Below are 24,412 nucleotides of genomic sequence, written 5' to 3' on the forward strand. Positions count from 1 at the left end.
CAGGTTTGTCTTCCCACATCCCGTATCCCGAGGACTCCATTATTCCATGGGAGCTGCAAAGAGAACAGTTTGTAAACAGGCACCCAGACTTTCCAAAACAGTGAGCTCTTCAAGGAGAACTGCAGGCTTTAATAGCAATGTACTGTGAGGAGACAGTACAGACCCTCAGCTTTTTATTGTTTTAACACTCAGAATACAGCAGTAAATGGCAGGAAAAAAGTGAATCAAACACTGAGCATGTTTAAAAGCTCTGCAAAGTAGCAGCCTGAAGACAATGTATAAATGAAAGCAAGTCATGTCAAACAGCATTCCACAGTCATGCGTCGAAGGAAAAGCAGAAAGACTTGTCTGTTTGAAGAAAACAATTGTGATCGTTTATATGCAAGCCAGCCTCCTATATATTGACTCAGGATTTCAACATTTAGTGACAAGCCTCCCTGAAAGCTTGATATGTATATCTATTATAAACAAAATCATGAAAAGCCCACTGTTTAATAGGTTGCATTCCTAAATACTATATACAGTTGGGAGTTCATTCAAAGTGCCTTTTTTTGTGAGCTGATATACCAAAATTGAGCTTACCATCTTAAAATAATACCACTACTGAGTACAACACATCACCGTCTCTGCTGGCCCCCAAGACAGTATTTTAGAACAAATCTCCTTCAAGGGATCATGTAGCACATTACACTGACCCTTATTTGTTTGCATTACGCATAAACATCAGAGCTGATTGTAATAATCCACCAAAGATTAAAAAAAAATCTTTAAAAAATAATTAATTTCAAACAGACATTTAACAGTTCCTCTGCTACATGGAAATGGGATGCCCACTATGAAAAGCCAGATGCTCAAATGGATTAAAAGAGTGTCTAGTCTTTAAATCCCATATCTGCAAAACAAAGCTGACCCAGTGACCTAAAGTAAAATTTAATAGTAAAAAATATGTATATTCAACAGCTACATATAAACCATTCAGAAAAGGAAATAAATATAAAAAAATCGTTTGCTCAAGACCATTTGGACCTTTACACAGTGCTTGTCAGAGAATAGAAGAAGCAGAGCTGGGGAATGCCAAGAGGAAAGTCCCCCTGTTTATTCTTGGAAAAGGTTTAGCAAAGGCAGTGGAAAAGCAAGCTTCTCAGCACACCACCAGCTTAGCAATCAGGAGAAATCACCTCCAGGAGGAGTATACAAGACATTACCTTTATGTCAATATGATCATAGCTTTCTGTGAAGACTTGCCAATGAGCCAGTAATTCCCACCCACGGCCCCACAGCTACCTTACCAGAAACCAAACAGAGAACAGAAACACATCCCACACCAGCTCCAGGATAACTAACCCTGGGGTGGTTACCCTTCCCTCCCGATGGCTCTCAGCAAGCTTCAGCCTAGCTTCTGAAGGGTGAAAGTCTGATCTCTTCCCAAGCACAAAAGCCAATCTGCCCCCTGCGCTCTCTCTAACAACGCAATTACAGACGTGCAACCGGCACGTGTGAACAAGTCCACTGCAGCCCATTAAAAGCACATTTGGCATAAATCACCCGCTCCAATGGCAACAGAATGCTTAAATTCTGAAGAAGGAAGGCGTTAAAAAGAAATCTTTTAAATCACAAGGGTGAGGCAGCCTGCATTGAGAAGACTCACCCAGTTCCACCAACGTGCACAAGGAACATCTGAAAGGACTTCAGGCACATACACCAGGCTCCCATGGGCATAAGAAAACCTCATATACACCCAACAGTTCTGAGTACTCAAAGAAATGGGGGAAAAAAAAAAAAAAAAAAACCTCAGCCCCTCTCTTCCTCTCTCCTCCCCCCTGCTTTTGTTAGGCACAAGGACTTGTGAAGCCTCTTGTAGGTTAAAAATTTGTCATAGTCAACTCTGTTGCAATAGCAACTTATTAACCACATTGGGAACTTTTCTCCCAGACGCCAATGCACTGACATTTTAAGGGCACAAAGCAGAGGGCAAAATTAGGACTGACACAGTTTTAATTAAAAGCCTCTAGCAGTATCCTCCCCTGTACCAAATAAAAATGGCAGTCCTGCCAAAAGGGATGCAGCGTAAGAGCTTTATTTGAAATGGGAAAGCCCCTACTAAAAATATCTGCTGCTGTAACATTTTATGTATGTGGTGTACAATAGGGCTCTAAGGAGTCAATTTCAGTGCCCCTTGTTTAACACTATAATTTGAACTGCACACAAACATTCATCGTGCATTTATGGAAAAAAAAATAATATACCTAGAGCATAAAAAACATGGCTTTTAGAAGACACAAAAGCCTTACAAGCATACTCTTCTGATTTGCGTTCCTTTCCATGAAATCCTCCCACCAAAACAGCCCAAATATTTGCAGAACATCCTGAAAAACTTGTGAAAAGTCTCAGTACAATTAAGCTATATGAGAGGAAGACTCCAAAATTTTTGGTCAGTTTGCGAGTTGGAAGCAGGGGCAAAGGGTGGGAGCGAAGAGTGAAAAACCTGCTACTGCATTCTGCCTACCTTACACTGCTTCCTCCAAGCAAACTGCACAAAACACCCCAAAGGTCTATTGTACCACTGGCTCTGCTTCAGCCCCATCTCTCACCCGTCATTCCAGTATGAGAAACAAAACACTTATTGCATCCAAAGGAAAATAAAAATCACTCAGACAAAAAGCAATCAACATGAAGAGGCATGTAAATCAAACGGATTTGGCAGCGAACAGCATTTCATAAAGACAAGAGATATGAATTGCTTCATTTGTGTCAGTTTGACCAGTTATTGTTCTGACTTACTACTTTAATGACCCCAAATTAAACTGCTTGAACTGAAACAGAGAAACAGAAATCTTTAAAACACAGCCACCCCCCCTCCCCGTTGCACTCTTAACAATAAGCACTATTACCATGGTACTATCGTCCTTAAATCATAAATACATCGCCCCCATTAAAAATTAACTGAACACATTATGAATTTAGCACTGACCTTACAAAAAGCCGCATTTACTCCTCTTGGCTAGAAACCATTAACAGTTTGGGCAAAATCCTTTTATGTGCTGCTCCAGCTCGCTCATTCAAGCCTTCCATTACCACACTCCATTGCAGATAATTGCAGCCAGCACACGCTCCCCTGCTTGTGCCGGTTCCCAACCCAGCACGGATAATCACATTCCAGCGGGGAGCGAACAGATGGCAGCCTCCATGGTAACCAGTCCTTCCCAGCTAGTGGGAGCACTGGGAGACTACCGGGGAGCAGGCAACAAGGGCTCTTTGTGCTTCAGCCTCGCAGATCCGTCAGGAAGCGAGAGCCAGCTCGCGGCGCTCACTGGGCATGCCTAGCAGGTGCCCTGCCTTCGCAGGCAGGCACGGAGCACCTTAACAAAGCTCTCCACCAGGTTTAACCTTGACGCTGCCTGGGCCCGTGCCACGCCAGGGAATAAGGGGCGTAAAGCACACGCTAAGATGGAGGCGGGGATAGCAATTATTTTCGTGTGTTTATAAAGCATGGAAGGGTTCAGAGAAATTAACTGGGGGCACTTTTCCCCTTAACAAGATTATTTTCTGAAAGAAGGCTTATTTGCCTTGAATGGGAGCCTCCTGGACCCTGCAACAGCGCTCCCAGAGCATCCTATAAACTCCCAGTTTGGGTTTTAGCCACCAAGAATTGACCAATTCCTTGCTTTTGGTCTCACAGCTGCTGAGGTTTATCTGCTCCTGCATCTGCCAAGGCTGATGCTGATTCAGCAGGCAGAAGCCGCTGTTTCTCTGCTGTGCATCCAGGCTGCCAGCGGGGGTGTGGCTGGAAAAGCTTTATTTATTTATTTAGCCTCAAAGCTGTACCTGAAACCACAGCTCTCACCGGACCAGATCTCACACCGCTACGCACTCCAGCAGTGGTGTGCACCGACTCAGCACGTAGCCAGATTCCCACACCCCTCCTCCGGGGAAGAGAAGGAAGTGGGTTTTCAAGACCAACCAGCAACAGTCCTGTCCACAAAATAAGAACAGCTACAAAATAACACAGGCTTTACTTACCTGTGAGTTGTACAGGACCTCATCCCAAAATATTTAAGGTCCTACTCCTGGATGTGAAAAGCACACTGTGCAGTAGCCCATGGACTGAATGTGCTGATATTCAACTTTTCTCTCCCTCACTCTCGAAGCCACGCAAGGCATATGACTAACAGTGCGTCAAAAGTCTGTGGGTAACTTTATTTAAAACTGCCAAATTTGGACTTCAAGTTCCTACATGCTAACTTAGGCCTGGCAAGTTACTCTTTTGAGGAAAAGAAAATGGTTTCATTTCTCCCCTAATGACACCTTTGATCTTGTAGCTGGTCCTGCAGGGCAGCACTGGTTCCTACAGAAGGACACAAAACCCTGCACCAGAATCCCCCATCACAAAGAAGCTCATCTGTTCCTGTGGGTGACTCCAAGCAGATGTCAATGATTTTCTTCCCCCTTTAAATTTTCAGTTTCCCTCTGCCTCACTGCGTAAGGAAGGTAGTTTTGTTTCACAAGCGCAGTTAAGTTTTTCTTACACTGATAAGAGACCCCACTACTACATGGCTAGTGCTGGAAGCCTCTCCGATGATCGGGGCCAGAGCCCCACTGGTGAGGTGTTGCACCCACCCACGGGGCCATCCCCACAGCCAAGCCAAGCCTGGCAGCCAAACAGCACCCAGCCTTGGGAAGGGACTCACACCACTCACAGGTGACAGACGAGGAAGAAAACCTGGGTCTGCCAACTCCCACCCCAGGGCTATCAGATCATTGTGCCTCACACCGTTCCTTCCCACCCGCTGGTCCCACCTCCTCCCGGCACCACGGTGTGCGCTCGGGGCTGTGCATGTCACTTTTCATTTACTCTCACGTTGTCAAAGATGGAAGAAAAACCTCTCAATGCATTTTCTGCTTCTAAATAAGCCATTTTTACATCACCAAAAACATCTTGATCAAGTATGGGCACCAATCCTACTCATCCACTGCCAACAAAGGTAAAATAATGTAAGGAAGGAAGCCAATTTCCTATTTAATTTGCCAAATATTAATAATAAAAACTTTTCAGTGTTTAAGCGTTATGAAACGCGTAACATTTCTCGCTTTTTCTCTTAAAAGTAAAGAACATGGCTCAAAAAAAGAGTTTTATATATTTGTCTATTTTATGTATTTATGCATTTCTGGAAAAATAAAATGTAGCAATTTCAGTTCTTGGCAAACACACTGACTTCAAAATTACCGAGGTTCCAGTTCAGTTTTAGTCTTTTTTCCTTAAGGAGAGACCTCATGCAAAGTATTTTTTTTAGATTTATGTTAATTCTGACTGCTTAAAAAAATCATTACTGAAATACTGCAAACAACTTGGGCGTCAGAAAACCCATTCCAGACACTGACATAATTTCTCAAGCTGTACTTCTACAAGTACTAGTTGTACTCACCACAGAAGGATTGCTAGCAGAATAGAGGGCAACAACAGTCAATATCCACTTAATTTTTTTTTAATTCTTAAGTCTAATTTTAAACAGTTTTAACAAGCTAAACGCAATGCTCATCACAAAAAAGGTAATAGGGGGCACTATAAATCTTGGTAGAAGCAATAGGTAAGTTACATGCAGCAATATTAAAAAGAACCCTCTGCATATTTGACAAATATTTAATTTAAACTGCTTGAAATAGAGACAGGAAAACAGCACATTCAGAATGCTTTTGAGGAGAAATGGGAGGATGGAAAGGAAACATACCCATCTCCCTTTATTCTTTAGCCCCATCTGGGCCAGAGTTCAGTAATAAATTGGTTTTAGTCAGAATGCGTCAATGAAAAATGAGCAACATATTGACATCCTGTGTCCTGAATTTATTTCATTGAAGGGTATCCCATAAAGGGAGTGTCTTTTATAATGATGACGCCATGTACACTTCAGCTTTTTCCAGTCCCAGACGCCATCTGATAGATGGAAACTTTGGTATTTTACTGAAGTTGACTGAGACTCAAACTGGATTTTAGAACTGTATGTTATTTAAATAGGATTTTTTTTGACTGAGGAAAACCTATTAATCCAAAATCAATCACATGAGTTTAGAATAATGTATGTTATTAACCTGAGAAAAATATTTAACAGGTGTTAGTCTCCATTCTCTGTGGAAGACCTAAAAGCTGTATTTATAAAGCGAACCACTGCATTTAGGTAACCAACAGCAGGCCTCACACGTGCTTGGTTTTGAACTTTTGCCCATTTCTCATACCTGTTTTTACAGTTTTACTAAAAACACCCTGTAAGTCCTGGCAGTGGTGTCAACGTAAGTTAGTGCCAGAGATAAAACACTACAATAGACCATTGATCCACTATCACCTGTTTCTGAAAAGAAAGATAATTTTTTAACTCTTCAATGTGAACTTAATTTTATAATTAATGTTCTAAACAGGGGGATACAGCTGTGCATTTCATGAACATTTGTAACTTTGGTGAGGAAAAAAACCAACTATCCAACATACCAGAATGTAACATATAACTTTAAAAGGCATAAGCATACTTTAAATTCTCACACTTGCTTCAAAAGAGGAGGAATACCTTTTGTGAAAAAACTCAATGGTATAGTAAGTGGTAAGTCTGGTATATTATCGTTGAGTAATACCTTCAACATAACATATATACATTTCTTTTAACTTGACAGCATATAGTATTGAGGAAGTTCACTTTAAGGGAAGTAGGATGTCTAACTTTTTAAGAGTATAAAAAAATTATGCGTGTAAGCAATTGTAAGGGCCAAAATTCACAAGTTTTCTTTTTACTCATCTACAATATAAAAACTTCCAAGATTCAGCATTTTTGGTGATCAACATAGAAGGGGTAAGGCTCCCACACTGGTCCTTTAAGATTCCTTTGTGCAACAGTGATGCTCTTCCAATCCTATCTCAATTGGCTCTCTTCCCAAATTGTACCACTGTACTTTGCAGAAGGAAAGCAATGAATTAAACCTTGCTGACAGCAAGTACTTTCTCAGCAGCACCTCTACAGATATAAAACACTCCCCTTACTTCCCAAGTGTTTCCAGACCCCATGGTTTCCAGTCAGCACATGCTTCCTGAAAGTCACAAAAGCAGCAAGACTATTGAGTTTCCTCTTTTCTCACACCGTGCTCCACAGACTTGGAGCTGCACATGTTGGAGATGAGAGAAGAGGCAGCAACTGTTTTTGTTGTTAAGACCACTATTTGATTAAGTGTTTTGAGTGATAAACATTTCCCTTCCAAACTGTTACTGCTTATAAAAGCAGGATTCACAATAGGAAGACAAGCTAACTCCTTCTCACCAGTTCAGTGACATGGACCGTCTCCAGTCTCTGCAGCAAATCATTCTTCCAAAGGTTACAACAGCTGTTTATGTGGATGTTTATTTTTGGCAGCTATCATTAAAGGACAACAAAGAAACATGGACAGAGCTCACGCTAGGCCATCTTAGTGACCCACAAGCATTTGGTATGCAAGCCTGAAAGTTATTATTCCTTCATAGGCTGTCCTACAGCACAGCTTTCAACTTAGGAAATTTTTTTTTTTTTTTTTTTTTTACGGAAGAAGAAAAGTCACGACTTCCACTGTTATGTCTCCAAACACCTAAGAGCAGCACCAGCCCAATACACTGAAACACTTATTCCATTATCTGCAAGTACTTTAGTTTCTGAATACTTTAAGGCACCTCTCCCACCGAGCTGTATCAGTTGTGTCTTCAATTTAGTAATATGCCTGTAGGGACGGATGTTGGCTTTTTTCTTTAAAGCCAACAGCAAATCATATCTATAGATATGATTTATAGAAAGCCAATTAAGAAATAATAATTTAAAAAGCCAATCAAAAAAAAATCCACTTGCCAACCCAAAAGTCTGAGATTAGAACAATTTCTTGGAAATTGCTAAGCACAAAGCAACAGTTACTTTAATAAGTTTGGTTCTATAAACAATGATTATTTTTTTTTTTTTTTAATATCAACAGTAGAAAGCAGTGCAAGCGAGAGTTTTTAAGGAGAACATACAATAGCACAGCCTCCCTGAAGAGGACACAGCAGCTCAGGCCTAGCACACAGAAGGCATGAGACAGCTCATACTGGTGGTACCCAGAAGCAAGAGGTCTGGAGCTTGTTTTGCAAGACGTACATGAACAGAGGGGAAAAGGGACAGACAACATCAAGGGACTTACATTACAACAACAGAATAAACTGACACTAACACTTTCCAATCCATCTGCATTCAAAAAAAAAAAAAAGCAAGAGGAACGACAAAAGCAGCACTGGATTTTTGCTGAAAACTCAGTTTATCAAGGTAAGACAATTCAATTTGGTGTCTGGAAGGGTCCAACAACAGGGCACAGCAACCAGCAAACATGCCTGATTATTTCTGCAATTGCATAAAGCGTTTCCATGGAAAAGCAGCAGCCTTCTGGTTTGACACATTCAGTGTCTGACAACCAAGCCAGCCAAAGCTCAGACATGCAAGGCTCGAAGAGAGATCACAGGCGGCTCTTTGGACAGGGTTCTGAGCAACGTGGGACTAAAACCAGCTCTGGGGGAGCAGCTGACCCCAGGGGTTCTGCCCGATGTTCTTTATTTACCAGTTAAGATCCCAGTGAAAGCAGAACAGACATGCAAGTAGCACATGGGTGGGAAGCATGGCCATGGGACCTTCCTCTCTCCTTAGGCTTTACTGAAGAGCTTCTGAGAAGCCTGGATGGGAACCAGAGGACAGCTGGGCTGCTGTGGCTTGGAAAAGTCCCGCCAAAACTTATTCTTGCTCTTTAGAAATTAAACTTGGGAAGAAAATAAGTCGTCGTAACTGCAGAACTTCAGCTGATGCTTCACAGAGGCAATCTGAGGTACAGCTGGAGCAGTGGTGCTCGAGCTGCACTAAATATTGCCTCAGCACCCTCATGCCTTAGCCCATTACAGGTGTCTAACCTATTAGTGGCAAAGAACCCAGGGAAACAAAATATCTTAAAATGCATTTAGCAGACGCATTCATATAATACACTTTGATTCCATTCAAATTCCTCTCCAAACTCATCAGGCACTGATCTGTCACAGGCTTCTAAGATTGAGAAACACCTGTGCTAGATCCAACACAAACACTTCTCCGAGCCATCCATAACAGTCCTCTGACAAAGCACCAGATTAGTTTTTACAAAAACACCTTCCTTTTCCATCGCCTGAAGCTCCTCCAGCGGATCAACATATCAGGCAGCTGCCTAGGAAACCCGCTGTGGTACTTACTCAGGCCGTGGCGGAGAACGTCCTGAGTCCCCTGTCCCATCCCAGCCCACAGGGATCAGCTCCATTGCCAGCACAAGGAAAACCAGCAGTGCAGGATTTACTGGTAGCTGCCACAGCCACACCACCGAATGCCAAAAATTCCACCCACATCCCATACCAGCTTACACAAGTGAGTTTGTTTGTTTGGTTTTTTTTTGTTTTTTTTTTTAAAAAGCAACCCTGTTTTACAGTACTGCTTAGGCTGACAGCAAGTACACATTACACTGCTGTCACCCAAAATATTCCTGTGGTTTTATTTTGTATGTGTGTCAACGGCTCAAAACTCCCAATGCAGTCTACCCCTTCCCAAAAGGATGAGCAACCAACTCTGCAGCTGGAAGAAAAAAAAAAGAAGTGAAGGTTTTGGAAGAGACTACATAAACAAGTCTGAAGAATACTGGGGGGTCTTGATCACTGCTGGGGTTTCCATCCAGGCAGACCCATGACAGATATAGAGCATTAAAAGCACACAGCAAGAAAACACAGGTCATCTCTTTCAGATTATTTTCAATATAAGTAATAGGTTTAGTATAGCTTACTACTGTACAGCATTTTGCTTGAGACAAGGATATCATGGAGGTTTGTACTTTTACTACTGACATATAGTACAACAAAGAGGGAGCAATAGCTTTCAGGGATTTTATTCATTTGCTATAATGTGGGGAAAGAAAGGATATTGGCACACAGGTCACTCCCATTCCTTGAAAAATCTAGACTTCTTATAATTCGTCATTAATGCAAAAGTTCTCAGTACACATAAGGATACAGAAAAAAAAATGAACAAAATCTATCAAGATGTACATATAAACAAAGATTCCAAACCCCAAACCCCCTATACATTCCAAGAAATTAATAGTGACTGATACCGATACATACAGAACAGAACTAATAAACTGACCTTGCACACTAAAAAAATTTTTGGAATCAAAACTTTTTAGCTCAAAAGTTTCATTTACTGTCTTTGCTATAAACACTGATGAGCTCATTGGGTCAAAAGACCATCCACTACAAAGTGGATGAATATTTAACAGCATCTCTATGTCCCTCAAGTAATACAAAATAGTGCAAATGTTGCGTATGTATATCTATGCATATACATTATATATGTACACTACAGTGAAATACTCTTTATTCAGCTTATGTTTACATTTTAAACAGCTAGAATATAGGCACACCGTAGGTACAAGTATTATCTAAATTTCAGGTTTGAGAGAAGAGACTACTTGGTGATGCACTGCTAGCTAATGATGTGGGTGGGCTGAAGTAGCATTCATCCCCCAATCCCACACCCACATCAAACATCACTAATCCCAGACTGCGTGTGACAGAAAAATAGGAAGGAAAAGGCAGAAAAGTGACAGAAAATAGGCTCAAATTTGAACAGAAACCCATCGTGTGCTGTGAGGAAGGTCACGAGGTTCTACTTCTCACTGCAGTGATAGCTGCCTTTGATCAGTGCTCTCATGTTCTGCTTCCGTTGCTGCTCATCCATGCGATGAGAGTTCAATTCAGAGCAACTGCCCCAGTTTTCAAAGCCCTCGGACACTGACAGATTACTTCTCCTTCCTCAGTGACAGCGAGAAACAAGCATTCTTCTTGTTATTAGCAGAAAAACTACGCCTAGGCTACAAAACACACTCCTACAAGGAGAAGCTTGATCACAGGCTAGAACAGATCCTATTTGACTCCTGCTGTCCTACAATGCTTCAAGAGAGATCCAATATCAGCTACAGGCCAGGATGAGAAAGCTATGTATATCTTTACTTTCAGATATTTCAGAGACTATCCCCCAGGTCAGTAATTCACATCAAAAAGAGTGAGCTATTAAAAACAAAAAGGAAAAAACAAAAAGGCAAAAAGAGAAGTCTACTTACAGCTACCCATGCCTTATATTGGAACGCCATTACCATGAACAGAACTCCTTACATTCCAATGTTTTGGTGCAAGTAACTCTGCCCATCTAGGAGGCAGTCTTTAAACTGGGCTTAGAACAAGCATTATCAACTTATATAAAAAAAGGAAGCTCTGGATTTCATAACTCACTGACATATCCCAGGAAACACGCAACAAGAAATATTTCAACACACACTAACAGACTAACAGCAGATTGTGCGAGTGGGCACATAAGTCAGAGCAAATGTTTCTTTAAAAAGAAAAAAAATCCTTACAGGTTAAGATTCACTTGCCTCAGTACTGCCAATAAGTAGAATCCTATAGCTATGTTCTATCCCACATTATCTGAGTTACAGTCTAATTGCATCTTGAAGAGTTTAAGAGCCCTCATTTATTAAGAAAGTGATGGACAACTCTGGCTATGCAAAATGACTGTCACTCTGTGTGTAAGGGGTTCTGTGTTTTAGATTGTGAAGAACTATAAACACCCAAATAAATACAGAGAAAGGATTTGTATAAGCTGCTTCCACTTATAGTCTCACTACTGTTGTCATAGTAGTATCATGTCTAGCAGTAAGTTATTATCTTTCAGTATCAGAAAACTCATAAATATGACAATCATGTAAGTTGCATTTAGCGCTCTTTCATTTTTCATTTCAGGCCCAGCCAGCATGGGTTTGTGAAAGACAAGTGCTGCCTGACCAACCTCATCTCCTTCTATGACCAGGTAACACTCTTGGTGGATGAGGAAAAGCCTATTGATGTAATCTACCTAGGCCTTTGACACAGTCTCCCACAGTATTCACCTGGAGAAGTTGGCAGCCCATGGCTTGGACAGGTACAGTCTTTGCTGGGTTAAAAACTGGCTTGATGGCTGGGCCAGGGGAGTAGTGGTGAACAGTGTGAAATCCAGCTGGCAACCAGTCACCAGTGGTGTTCTCCAGGGGTTGGTCTTGGGGCTCATCCTCTTTATAACTTTATTGATGACTTGGATGAAGGAATTGAGTGCACCCTCAGTAAGTTTGCAGATGACACCTACCTGGGGAAGTATTGATCTGCCGGAGGGTAGGAAGACCCTGCAGAGGGACCTGGATGGGTTGGATCAATGGGCAGAGGCCAATGGGATGAGGTTCAACATGGCTAAGTGCCGGGTCCTGCACTTTGGTCACAACAACCTCATGCAATGCTACAGGCTTGGGCCAGAGTGGCTGGAAGGCTGTGCAGAGGAAAAGGATCTAGGGGTGCTAGTCGATACTCACCTGAACATGAGCCGGCAGTGTGCCCAGGTGGCCAAGAAGGCCAATGGCATCCTGGCTTGTATCAGGAACAGAGTAGCCAGCAGGACCAGGGAAGTCATTGTCCCTCTGTACTTTGCTCTGGTGAGGCCACACCTCAAGTGCTGTGTTCAGCTTTGGGCCCCTCAGTACAAGAAGGACATCAAGGCTCTGGAACGTGCCCAGAGAAGGGCTATGAATCAGGTGAAGGGACTGGAACACAAGTCCTGTGAGGAGTGGCTGAGAGAACTGGGGTTGTTTAGTCTGAAGATGAGGAGGCTCAGGGGAGACCTTGATGCTCTCTACAACTCCCTGATAGGAAGTTGTGGGGAGCTGGGGGTCGGTCTCTTCTCGCAGATAATTAGTGATAGGACTAGAGGGAACGGCCTCAAGTTGCACCAGGGGAGGTTTTACCGTACAGTAAAGAAGAGAACCAAATGGATAAAGGTTTGCAAAAAGGAATTCCCCCCTACATGGTAAGGGTCCCCACAAAACAGAGCACTTCAGAAAAGGCTGAAATAAGAAGACTCTAGTAACATCCACTAGAGTACCATCTTCTCAAATTCGTTTTTGAAAACAGAAAGAACTATCAGCTAAAACAACATTCTGAGCATGTGTGTACTGCACTATTGCTTTATGAAGTATGAAAACTTGGATTTCAGAAAATTGTCATTTTATGATCAGCACATAAGATAACTAAGGAAATACACGAATGGATGAAATTTTAGGAGACCACAGAATCTAGTGCTCAGTCCTGAAGCACACTGAGTATGCTTAGTCCATCCCAGGAAGATGGCTATGACAACGCTACATCATCACATGCATGCACTACACCTACCTCAGTCTAACAGAAGAGAAACAATAACACAGTGCAGCCAGACAGTTCAGCTGGTGAATTTGTGAATTGTCTATTAACAGGCCTTCACTAAGAAAGCCATCTGATGGTACTAACATAAGTCAACCATTTTCTCCTGCTACTGGCTGAGCTAAGATCCTCAGCATTCCCAGTCAAATTGGAGTTTAAACATCATCATCTTCAACACCATCCACTATTTCACCCAGAAACCCTCCTAACCTTCAAGCCCTGTAGCTAGTCATTAAAAGTTCTGTATGAATTATAGCCACGGTTTTGGTCATGTTTGTTCTACTAATCTCCTCCTACTTTAACAGCAGACAGTGAATTTTTATATTCTATTTCTTTCTATAACCTGAAATTGCAGGAAGAAGTTGTATCTGAACAGAAATTAAAGAAACCACCATAAAATTCTGCTTTTCGTTTTGCAGGGTTACATTTGATTTAAGCCCTGTAATGATTAAGAGTGATTGCTATCATCAACAAAAGGAGTGACTGCATCTGACAGTCTACAAAGAGCACTTATTCATCCAGACCATGATTACCTAGAATATAACAGCATTATATCATATGTTACACTGCCATACATTTTAACTTTTATTATTTTATAGAAGGCTTAATATAACTTTAACAAACAAATAATGATTAAGGCTGCACCCTATAACAGCAATTTTTCTGTCTCCTCCTATTTCTATTGCTTCGGTAAACCATCATCATGTAATTTTAAGGTAATCCCGTACTATGATGGTACACAGTATAGAGAAATCTCTCATCTAATGCGTTTCAGATTGAGTTATTAATCAGTCAATCTATTCTGTAACAAGTAAAGACTTTAATAAGTTGTGACGTTCATACCTGGAAGCTACAGAACTGACAGAAAGGAAACCCCAGAATAGATTTTTAGTTCAGTCTTACATGATTGAAAGCAAGTAATCTCCAAAATGCATCTACTCCTCAATTCAGAGGAAGATTTAGCACATCCAAATTTAAGACAGAGTCAGACCAGAGGCATCTACATTTGGGATTTATCAAAAGCGATGCTAAAAATGGACATAAATACTTCATTTGACTCCACATAATTTAGAAGCAGTGGGAGACACTGCCAAACTGACCGTGTGTTCCTCTGCACATAATATACATTCTATGCATTTGCCACCTTCCTATAAAGCAGCAGCTGGCAGAAACACCTCTGTTGCTCACTGACTGGAGAGAGAGACTACTCAATATTTTATTTCGAAAAGGAAAATGCAACTATTTTGTTGTCACCAAGAACTCAGGAAATGCTAAAGTAATAGCTGAAAGACTCCAGTCATAGTTATTTAGACTATGAGGACACCGTAAACCACAAGAAGCCATACTGTCTTCCTCAGAAATTTCTGGAGATTTGGGGGATTACGTTGTTTAGATTTGGGAGCAGAAAGATCTGAGAAGTTCTCTTAGGGATACACAGTAAGCCTACGTAAGTGCAGTACATGATGGTAAACATCCTTGCTATTTTCCCTTCCCCCTTCAACAGCATACATCTTCACTCAATATTGAAGCTAAAGTGTGCTAAGGAACTGTATTTTAGGAAGACTACCAAATGCTAACTGAAAACAAGCAAAAATGGTGTGAGCGTTCCGAGAATTGTTGCTATGTTCACACCACAGTCTCTCCCATTTCCAGAGACAGAACAATAGCCAAGTTTAATTATATTCAATAAGCCTTTTTTTTTTTTTGAATAAGCAACCAAGATGAATGAATATTCCCTTTTTCTGTTGTTTTATACACTACTTCACAACTAGGAGACAAGGTATTCTGGAAACAGTGGCTTGGCAGAATTTTAGACTCATCTACTCAGCATCCAATTTCAGTAGAATAGCCAATAAGAAGAAAAAACCCATGAATTTCTGGTAACAAATGAACTTCATACAGTCCACCTCAATTTGCAATCAAGGAAAGTAAAGGAAAAGAGGAGCTGGAGAACACAGACATGCTCATAAGTCCAGGAAGTTTGCTTTTATTTCAGAGGATGTTAGTTTGTGGTTTTTTTGTTTGTTTGTTTGTTTGTTTTGCTCTTGTTGCTGCTTTTTTTTTGGGAAGTGAGGGTGGGGAGGAAGGTGTCTGTAAACAAGCCAGGCCCTGCACAGTTCCTAGCAATCACGTTCAAGTCACATCAGGTTGCCGGTGTCTGACTGTCCTTACACTTGTACATTCTGTATGCATCCATTTGATTTAAAAAGGTAAATTATATTAATCAGTCATAGCACACAACATTTTCATGCAGAAAGAGCCAAGAAAACTGAAAATAGTCCACAGAGCTGAACTACCTCAAAAACTCTTTACTCTTGTCAAAGTTTTGTTCCCCCATGGCTCTGACTCACTATTTTAGAGTGCCAACACTGCTACTTACTCTTTAGCTGCTTCCTACTCTTTCTATGGTTCAGCTCATCCTCGCTATTACTTTGAAATCAGTTACACCCATAAAGAAATACTACAGCCTAGAAGAGCACCATGTTCTACACTCACACCTTTATTAATAATAAAGCCTCTACAAACCACACAAAGAAAAAAGTTGGTTTTGCCTTTTCCAAGGATTTCTTTAATCTTTTCTGCATGAGCCTTGCACAGATTTATGGTATTGCAATATGCCTTAGACATTTGTCAGAAATAGATTGTTGATCCTTTCTATCAATTACCATGACCAGGATGGAGATGGCAGGTGGGGAAAAAGGATGACTTTTTAGCTCTTCCAGAACCTAAATTACTTATCTGTGTGGTGATATTCTCACAAAACACTTTCAAAGCAGATGCCTGAAGTTGGGCAATCAATTCAAAAATCTAAATAACTAAATAACTGACACCAAATAACTGACATGAGCATTTGCTGCTTGCATTTGAGGAATCCCCTTTTGCAAGATCTGGCTCATAGAGCACATTATCATCTTCTCTGGCATTTTATTTTATGTACCTTTCCTTCTAGGATACCTAGAAGGAAAAATGACTGTTCAAGAAGGAATGTTATATTCAAACTATGTTTCCTTCAGTACAGACTATCACAGTAACCAGAAGATGAAGGAAGGCCTCTCAAAGTATAGTAGCATCTATTGTATGATATATTCAATGAATATATAATTGAATAACTTCCCTACAAAATGAGGATGTGGAAAGGGGAGGAGGAGGAAAGTTTTGTGCAGCTAAGGTGCCGGACTAGAGAGAGCTTGAAATATTACCACAACACTCTGTACGGTTTCTTTTGCTATGCAAGACACAGAAGTTCGTGCTTCTTTCTTTCCTGTAGGAGGCAGTCACAATTAATTCATGTTTACAATAAAACAGCAATGACAAAGACTATCTCGGTATGCACGCACTTTCAGTACAGCCTCTCCTGTAAGATGTGTTCTTATTGTCCTGCATATGTAAGACAAGTCACTCTTCTATGTGCCAGTGCGTATTATTGAATGCAGTTAAATAAAAAAAAAAAAGATTGAAAACTACTGTATTTTGGGGGTCATTTATATTTTCAGCCAAGCATTCAGGCGTCTATACTCTGATAAGCCCACCTCCAAATCACAACAGTTGATCAAAGAAATGTTGTCAGACCCCATCTGGTTCAAGTCCCTCCCTCCCCTACCTCAGTTTGTGAAGTAATTTAGTTGTGAAGGAACCTCAAAGGTCATCTGGTCCAATGCCCTGCTCAGAGTAGAACCAGCTTAGATCAAATTGCTCGAGGCCTTCCCAATTGACTTCCAAGTATCTGCTCGTTATGGGCACCCATTTCAGCATTTCACTACTCTGATGCCAAATTTCCCACCGCCATGTGCAGTTAAAACTTCCTTAGCTGCAGTTGTGTCTGCTGTCTCTGTTATCTCCATACACCCCCATTAGGGGTCAAAAAATAGTAAAAAATAACACTGTAGATGTCTCTCTTCTGGACAAATCCAGTTGTATTGAGCTAGTATGTCATATGCTTCAGCCTTTATAACCTCAGGGCCTTCCACTGGACTTGCTCCAGTTTCACAGTACCTTCCTTGCACCAGGGAGCCCAAAAACAGACACAGTGCTCCAGGTTTGGTTTGATAGGTACAGAGCCATCACTGTAATAACCACTTTACTTGACCTAACACAGTTGGTTCTGTCTCACCACAAGGGCACACTACTGACTCACATACAACTTCTTCACCAGTTCCCCACATATTTTTCCACAGTGCTGCTCTCCAACCACCAGCCTGTCTTATTGTCCAGAGATGATCCATACCAGGTACTAACATTTTTATTTGCCCATGATGGCCTGCAGGAGATTTCTGCCAATCCATCTGTCCAGCCTGACAAGGTCCTTCTGAACAGGATCCCTACCCTACTCGTATCGACTACTCTGCCTCCATTCAACATCATCCACAAACTTGCTGAGGATGCCCTCCTTCCCATTGTCCAGCTAGTTAATTGTCATTAAGATGGAACAGCGTCAGCCCCAGAATTAATCCAGGAAAAAGGAATTACTGTTTTCCTGTCTTCCAGGCAGTATCTGTAAACTGGCTAGCCTATCATCTGAACAGTGTCTTCCAGAGAATGACTGAAATTGCTTTGGGAGCCAGAATCTCCCCAGAATCACTCTTACCACCTTGTCCCTACCCAAAGAACAATATTTCATGAAATATAAGCACAGCAGGATAAGGTGGCTCCTCCTCCAAACTCAAATACCACAATATAATCCTAAATTACTTTACTCTGAATATTATTTAAAATATAATAATAACATCAACAGTGATTGTTACCTATTACACTTCATCTGCTGAGTTTCTTGTGTTTCTTAAGCCTTTTCCTGCCCTGAACTGTTTGTGTATAGGACAGAAAGAAAACAAACAAGAAAGAGCCAAGAAGAACCTTGCAAAACTGCTTTGGTGGGTTTCTTTCCCAAAGGGTACACTGAGGAGCTGGATATCAGTAACCTTATAGAAGGGCAAGGATTTTTACATTTTTGTTGTACAAAAGCATTGCACAACTATTTGCATGAAAAAAGTATGGACACACTAAATGTCAAATTGACATTTTATGTTTGGGGTCTTTGACTTTTATTCAGTGGTGAAAGGGGTAGGGAACAGGAGGAAGCAGGAAAACCTAAACAATGACAATACCAATATATTATTATTTGCAGAAAATAAGTTTGCAGAGAAGTTCCATGGATGACATGCACCACCACAACCTTGGACCTTAGCTGAAGTCATAAGCAATTTCTCTGGAATACCACGTGACATAAATAGACAACTGCTAAGATACTTCACAAAACAATGCAGTTCATACCTCTGAAAAAAAATGACTTCTGCACTCTTCTTCAGTGACATGGAATTTTTTGCTTATGTCTAAATATTAATTTTTAAATAGTTTACGTAGGGCAGGGATAAATAACTTTTATGATAACTACCCTGGGGCAACAGAAAGATTAAGCCTAAACATGAGGTCATAGATGATCAAGACCGTAGCATAGAAAACATTTAGAAGTTAGTTTAGTAAATCTGTCAATTCAGACAGGCGGCTTCACATTCTGTGAGATAAATGAGGTCCATTAAAAACTGAAGTGTAGCATAGGACATATTAATCCTTTATAAAGAAGAAAGTTCACCACACCACTGTGTCCTCCTCACATTCAAGAGTGCAGTTTACAAAAATCTGCACTCATCTTAGTGATGCTCTGAACCAAGAAAACAAAAAGCTATCCATGAGAAGAACTAGGAAACACTGTAATCCAAATAGGAATTAATGAAGGAATTACTGTGTTATCATCTGCATGGTGAATTTAAAATGCCAAAACTCCACGACAAAAGAGAACAGCCTGACAGTAAGTTACTGAATTACCTTAAGAAATCTAAGTTCAAATTCTTCAGCTCTGCAATGAGGTTGTTTTTCTTTGTTGTTTGGTTTTTTGTCCTCAACTTATTCCTTCACTCTTTGTGCAGACTTCTCTGCAGGTAACCATAGCTTTAATAATCCCACTGGCTATGAAGATACAAGGAGAAAACAATCATTAACTACTTGAGGTTGTTCAGATATTTTAAAACAAGGAATATAAACCAAGGAAAACACACACACAATTCCGGATGGCACACGTGGTGTTTTTAAGCAGCTACATGAGAAAAAAAGTGACCCAGAAATCAAAATAAAAATCAGACTTTGTTCTAATATTGGATGGAGGAAACTGTTTCTCCATTAGAGAACAAACAAATATCATCAACTGGCTGACACAAAAGGGAAAAGGAAAACAACAGGAAAACTTGCCAGCTGGGGAAAGCAGCAGTCAACTGCCAAGGATCATTTTAGGGCTGCAGCTGCCTGCCTCTGCCAAGTTTAAAGAGTAAGCTGTTCTAAAAGTATATTAGAAAAATGCCATTAGGGAGTTCAAATACTGACCTTGTAAGGAAAAATTCCATGAAGAAGACCGTGAATTTCCAGGATACCAGGAATTTGGTTAAGATTCATCTTGCAAATTCCCAGGTTCAGCATGAAAACAGCTATTCCAAAAATGCAACCAATGTTCCTTTTTTTTTTCTGCTCACATCCATACTTAAAGAGTTGCCAGTGCCCCATGTGCTGATCTGAATTCAGATCTGCACACCCCATTCCAAAGGAGAGTACTTCTAGACTGAGAATGTTGCTGCTAGTATATTATCACAAATCTATTTTTACTGGGCAACGCATAGTGCTTCTGGTAAGACAGCAGATACAAAATTTGTCTCAGTATTTTAAGATTATTCATGTTCAAGGCTCTCAGCAATGTGCTCTCAATATTTTTAGAGAAGCATTGATAATGAGCATATTTCCAACTATTTTAGGACTTAGAAGAGCTAAATCTAGTCAAAAACTACCCAAGAAAAAGTAACAAGATTTTTCCCACATAGCAGTATGTTTGCAACTAAAACATAAAGTATGACTTTTCTCATATATTTTTTTTAAACAAAAATTTGTCTGTAAAGCATGGCACTGATACCAAAACCGATGCGAAGGATGAGTATATTGCTTTTGTGATATTTGTGAGAGCTTAACAGGAACCCATCAAACAGATGACGAAGGAAGAAGTGATGTAAAGGTGTGCAAACCAAAAACAAAATGATTCATTATAAAACATCTGCACCTTGTTTTCAAATACATCACATACAGCATCAGCTGGAAAAAGTGTAGCAAAGACAGATGCAGGAAGAAATTCAGATCCACAAGCATAGAATAATGTCCTTTAACACCCCCCCAAGAAACAGCTGTCACTTACTTTAATCACTCAAAACAACCAGGAAATATTTATTCCAGCTTAAATTGTAGCCAGAAGTTCGGCTGCCCATTCTCTTCAATGAGAAGCAACTGACTGATCTGAAATTTACTAGTTTTGAGGGAACAGGCAGATGTAATTTTGTTCCTCTGCAGTTACAAGGGTGAACAGTACCCTGTGTGTGTGGGGAAGGGTACTCCATATCAAAGGTGATTATTTGCCAGGAAGACTAGGTGCCTATCGACAAGTATTGTTATAAAAACTTACCTATGTAACAACCGTGAAGAAAATGGAACCATACAACCTTAACAAAGAAAAGGCAGAATTCTAGTGCTATCTAACAGTTCACTACAGCATTGAACCATTATCGCAACAGAAACAATTAAATCATGGTTATTGTAGTTCGTTGCTGTTTCAGAGTGATCAGCATAGCTGTCTCTTTCAGTGATGGTCAGACAAATCTCTAAGGCTGTAAACACTTCCTATTGAAAAAGCTGCCAACCACGCATTTAATTTTCTACTTACAGAACAAACTAGGCCACAAAACAGGAACCTCAAAATCCTTCTTGACCCTCAAGAACAGTATCAAGGGACGCAGCAGGAAAGAGAAAATACTAAAGACTGAACAGCCAATCAAAGAGGTTTGTCATAAGTACATTTTGACTACATTCAAGAGCATAAAAAAAAAAAAAACAACTTCAACATTAAAAAATATTTGCTACGTGCAGGTCAGTTTAAAAAAAAGCCTTGACAAACGAACTGTTTCTAAGCCGGTGCTTTCCTTTGGTACACATATATTTACACCAATGACATTTAAAAATTCAAGTGTCAAAAAGAGTGAAAGTTGAAAGTAGGTTTATCTAATTTAGAGGTATCTATCAGACACCAGCTGTAGCTCCCTGAGGTATGAAAATAAGCATAGTTATCTGGAATACATTCAAGAAAAAGAAGGAAGTTTTAAAAATAAACCAAATTGCAAACACTGCCATTGGCTCACTGGTTTCATTTTGACTATTACAGGGAGATAAACCATTACTGAGGAACATTTACTTTTTCAAATCAAGTAAGTGACAAGTTTCATAAAGGAACAAGCTGTTCTCTGCAATACCTAGGACAATCACTCCAATACATAAGAATGTATTTCATCAGAAGTATTTTGCATTGCAGTTACAGTGTTACATACTACAGTCTTTCTGCTCCACAGATCTCACTGTTTTGGTGCAGTTTGATGGAGGGAAAAAAAAGAAAATAGACCATGAGCTATCTCAAGGCAATGCCAGGATCCTAAAAAAAAGGATGAAAATTCACGGGAGGCTCAGATGACACAGCAGCAGGCAAAGGAGAACAAGGCTAGGACTTCATGCATTATGGCAGGCAACTCAGATAAAAGCACTTCCAAGAGTCCCAGGAAGACAGGAAAGAACAATAACTTTTAAGCCAACCAGCACCCTGCACGAAGCAATGGCTGGCAAGCCCCGAAGCAGATCATTAAAGAAAGAATCCTGATCTGTTCTTACCTGAGCCAGAATCTATACAAGAGTTTTAATTTTTCGTACCTTTTGACTTTGAAGAATCATTCACATTTTAGTCTCAAAGCTCTTGACAGAACCACCCTAGCAGACTGACCTTTCAAGAGAGGGTGCCACTGTTCCACCTGCAGGACAGGAGGTCTATCAGAAGCACCAAAGAACCAGCAGGTGGGCTGCTTTCACGCATCAGTCTTCAATAGGGTGGGGAAAAACTTGGTGACAACTGAGGCCAAGTATGGAAACTGAAAGGTACTGGGCTGTAAGTCTCTAAACAAAACTCTTCGGGACTTCACTTTACAAAGCAAACATGGCGTATTTCTCATTCTGTATAAATATGCTAGAAACACAGGAATGTTAGAAGTCCACAAGACAGTCATTTCGGTTCTGGTAATAGTGTGCAAAGATTACCTACGGAATTTAATCATAGCAGAACATATATATATATATATTCACTCCCAAAGCAAATTGCAAGCAAAGGAGACAATTGGTCCTATAATGAAAGGACAACAGACACACAGTCTACCTTCTTACCTACTCTACTCACCCGGTCACCTCACACACAACGTTTTCTATTCTCTCTTCTTCCAGTCCACTCTCCCTCAATATGCCTTCATTTCCCTTTCTGCATGGCTGTGTATCATCAGTCTCCCACCCATACAGGCACACAAACAAACACGCATACACGCTCATTCTATCCAACTTGCAGTACCCATCACCAACAACTCTACTCTGCAGCCAGCAGTCCATGGAAGCAAGTGTGGAAGAAGCATGGTGACAGCAATGCTTAAGCCTCATGTGAAGGCTCCGCTTTGCAGATTGCAAGTAGCATTACCCCTAGGGCAATGCAGGACCCTCCTGTACAAGCTTTTCCTTTGTCAAAATTAACACATTGGTAATAGGAGCTTCTTACTAAGAATTCTGAAATCCCCCATCTGGTAAACCTTACAAAACAAGTGACTATAGGATTGGCACAAAATAAGTTTTTTGTTTGTTTTTTAAATTTTCTGAATGCAGTTGCTTTGATTTCAGTCTTATGAAGACAGGAAGGGTTTTTTTGCTTGTTTTTAAATGGGCAACAGGCAGCACTTCATCTAGAAACAGTGATAAATGTATCAGTCAACCATGCTTTGTTCTTTGGATTTACTGAACTCCCTCTGCTCCCTATGTCTGGCTTCCATAAAATTTTCAGAACTGGAATTAGCAACGTACTCTTAATGTACTTTCTTCTAAGCAAACATATTCCCTTGAAAATTGTATTTGTTGCTCAGAACATCAGTTCTCTCTGTGTTCCCAGAAGTTCTACTAGAACACAAATGCCTTGTTTAAAGCATCATTGTCTTCCCTCCTTACTTCAAAGCATACAGAACCCCATCTAAGGAGAAGGACTTCATGGTTCCACCAAGGCAGCACAGGAAGCATCTAAATTTAAATAAGGCCTTTCATGTGTCATATAGTACAAACAGACCCAATATAGCTCATTCTTTAATCATACAAGACTTGTGCTTTGACATTTCCCCAAACAAAGCCCGAGCTACACTTCAAGTTAAGTATTGCAAGAAGATTTACCAGAGAGAGGAGGAAAAAATAAAGAGAGGCAGAGAAGGAAAAATAAGCCTAAACTGCAGCTTTCAACTTTGGTTTGGACTTTCCCAGTGCTTTGGTGCAGTCAAAAGCTCAACTTCTTATCCCTTCTTCTCTCCTCAGTCATGTTATCAGTGCAAAAGACACTACCTCTCCTGTGGCTCCAGCCTGGCTGAATTCATAAACTTTATCTATGAGCACAGAAAGTTTATTGGGAGTAGCCTCCACATTAAGATCAAGATCCCACTTAATTAACTTTAGCACAAAAAAGTTCTGCTAATATCAGAACATAAGCCGTCTACACAGAAAGCAATTGATAAATACATGTCTGTAAGTGATTTCACCACACCAGCAGTTCAAACATCTACAAGTTTATGTAGGCATCTTGTAAACATCAAAGCAAGTAAGTTCTAAAAGTCCACAGGATTAGGCTGACAATCTAAAGACCGCCATTAGCATCAGCAGTCTGTCACTGTACCATCTTGCAATTATTAACTTAGAGCAGTCCTGACAAAAGTCACATTCAATAAGTCTTTTTCCATTAAATTGTCATTTTCTTTCCCAATGCTGAGAACAATATCTTAAATATCTGTAACTTTTTTTTTTTTTTTTTTTTTAAATCTACATCAATGTAAGCTTGCAAGTAATAGATTCAGCTATCAAGAACAACGCAGGCCCAGGGGTCAGCAGAGGCAAGGGACGTTTTCCTTTGGACGTAGCTGCTCTGGGAGTACTGCACTGTATCACCAGCTGTGTTTATAGGCTGCT

General features: G+C 40.5%; 1 protein-coding gene across 10 annotated transcripts in view; it reads right to left on the reverse strand.

The window, feature by feature from the left end:
* The window catches only part of FGD4 (FYVE, RhoGEF and PH domain containing 4), a 114,944-nt gene that overhangs the window by 70,730 nt on the left and 19,802 nt on the right, over window positions 1–24,412 (reverse strand). For 2 of the 10 annotated variants that reach the window (XM_083820319.1, XM_083820320.1), the window contains exon 1: window positions 2,972–3,623. The exons of 5 other annotated variants lie outside the window; for them this stretch is intronic. Coding sequence is in view for 1 of the 5 variants with exons in the window: in XM_083820318.1 (XP_083676444.1) it covers window positions 11,155–11,164 (10 nt within the window). In the remaining 4 variants the exon portion in view is untranslated. Of the gene's footprint in view, window positions 1–1,648; window positions 2,469–2,971; window positions 3,624–11,154; window positions 11,537–24,412 lie in introns of those variants that run through there. 3 more of the 10 variants (XM_083820314.1, XM_083820322.1, XM_083820318.1) reach the window with 2 other exon arrangements.

This window comes from Anser anser, assembly GCF_964211835.1.
Source record: "Anser anser genome assembly, chromosome: 1".
In the NCBI taxonomy this organism is placed as follows: domain Eukaryota; kingdom Metazoa; phylum Chordata; class Aves; order Anseriformes; family Anatidae; genus Anser; species Anser anser.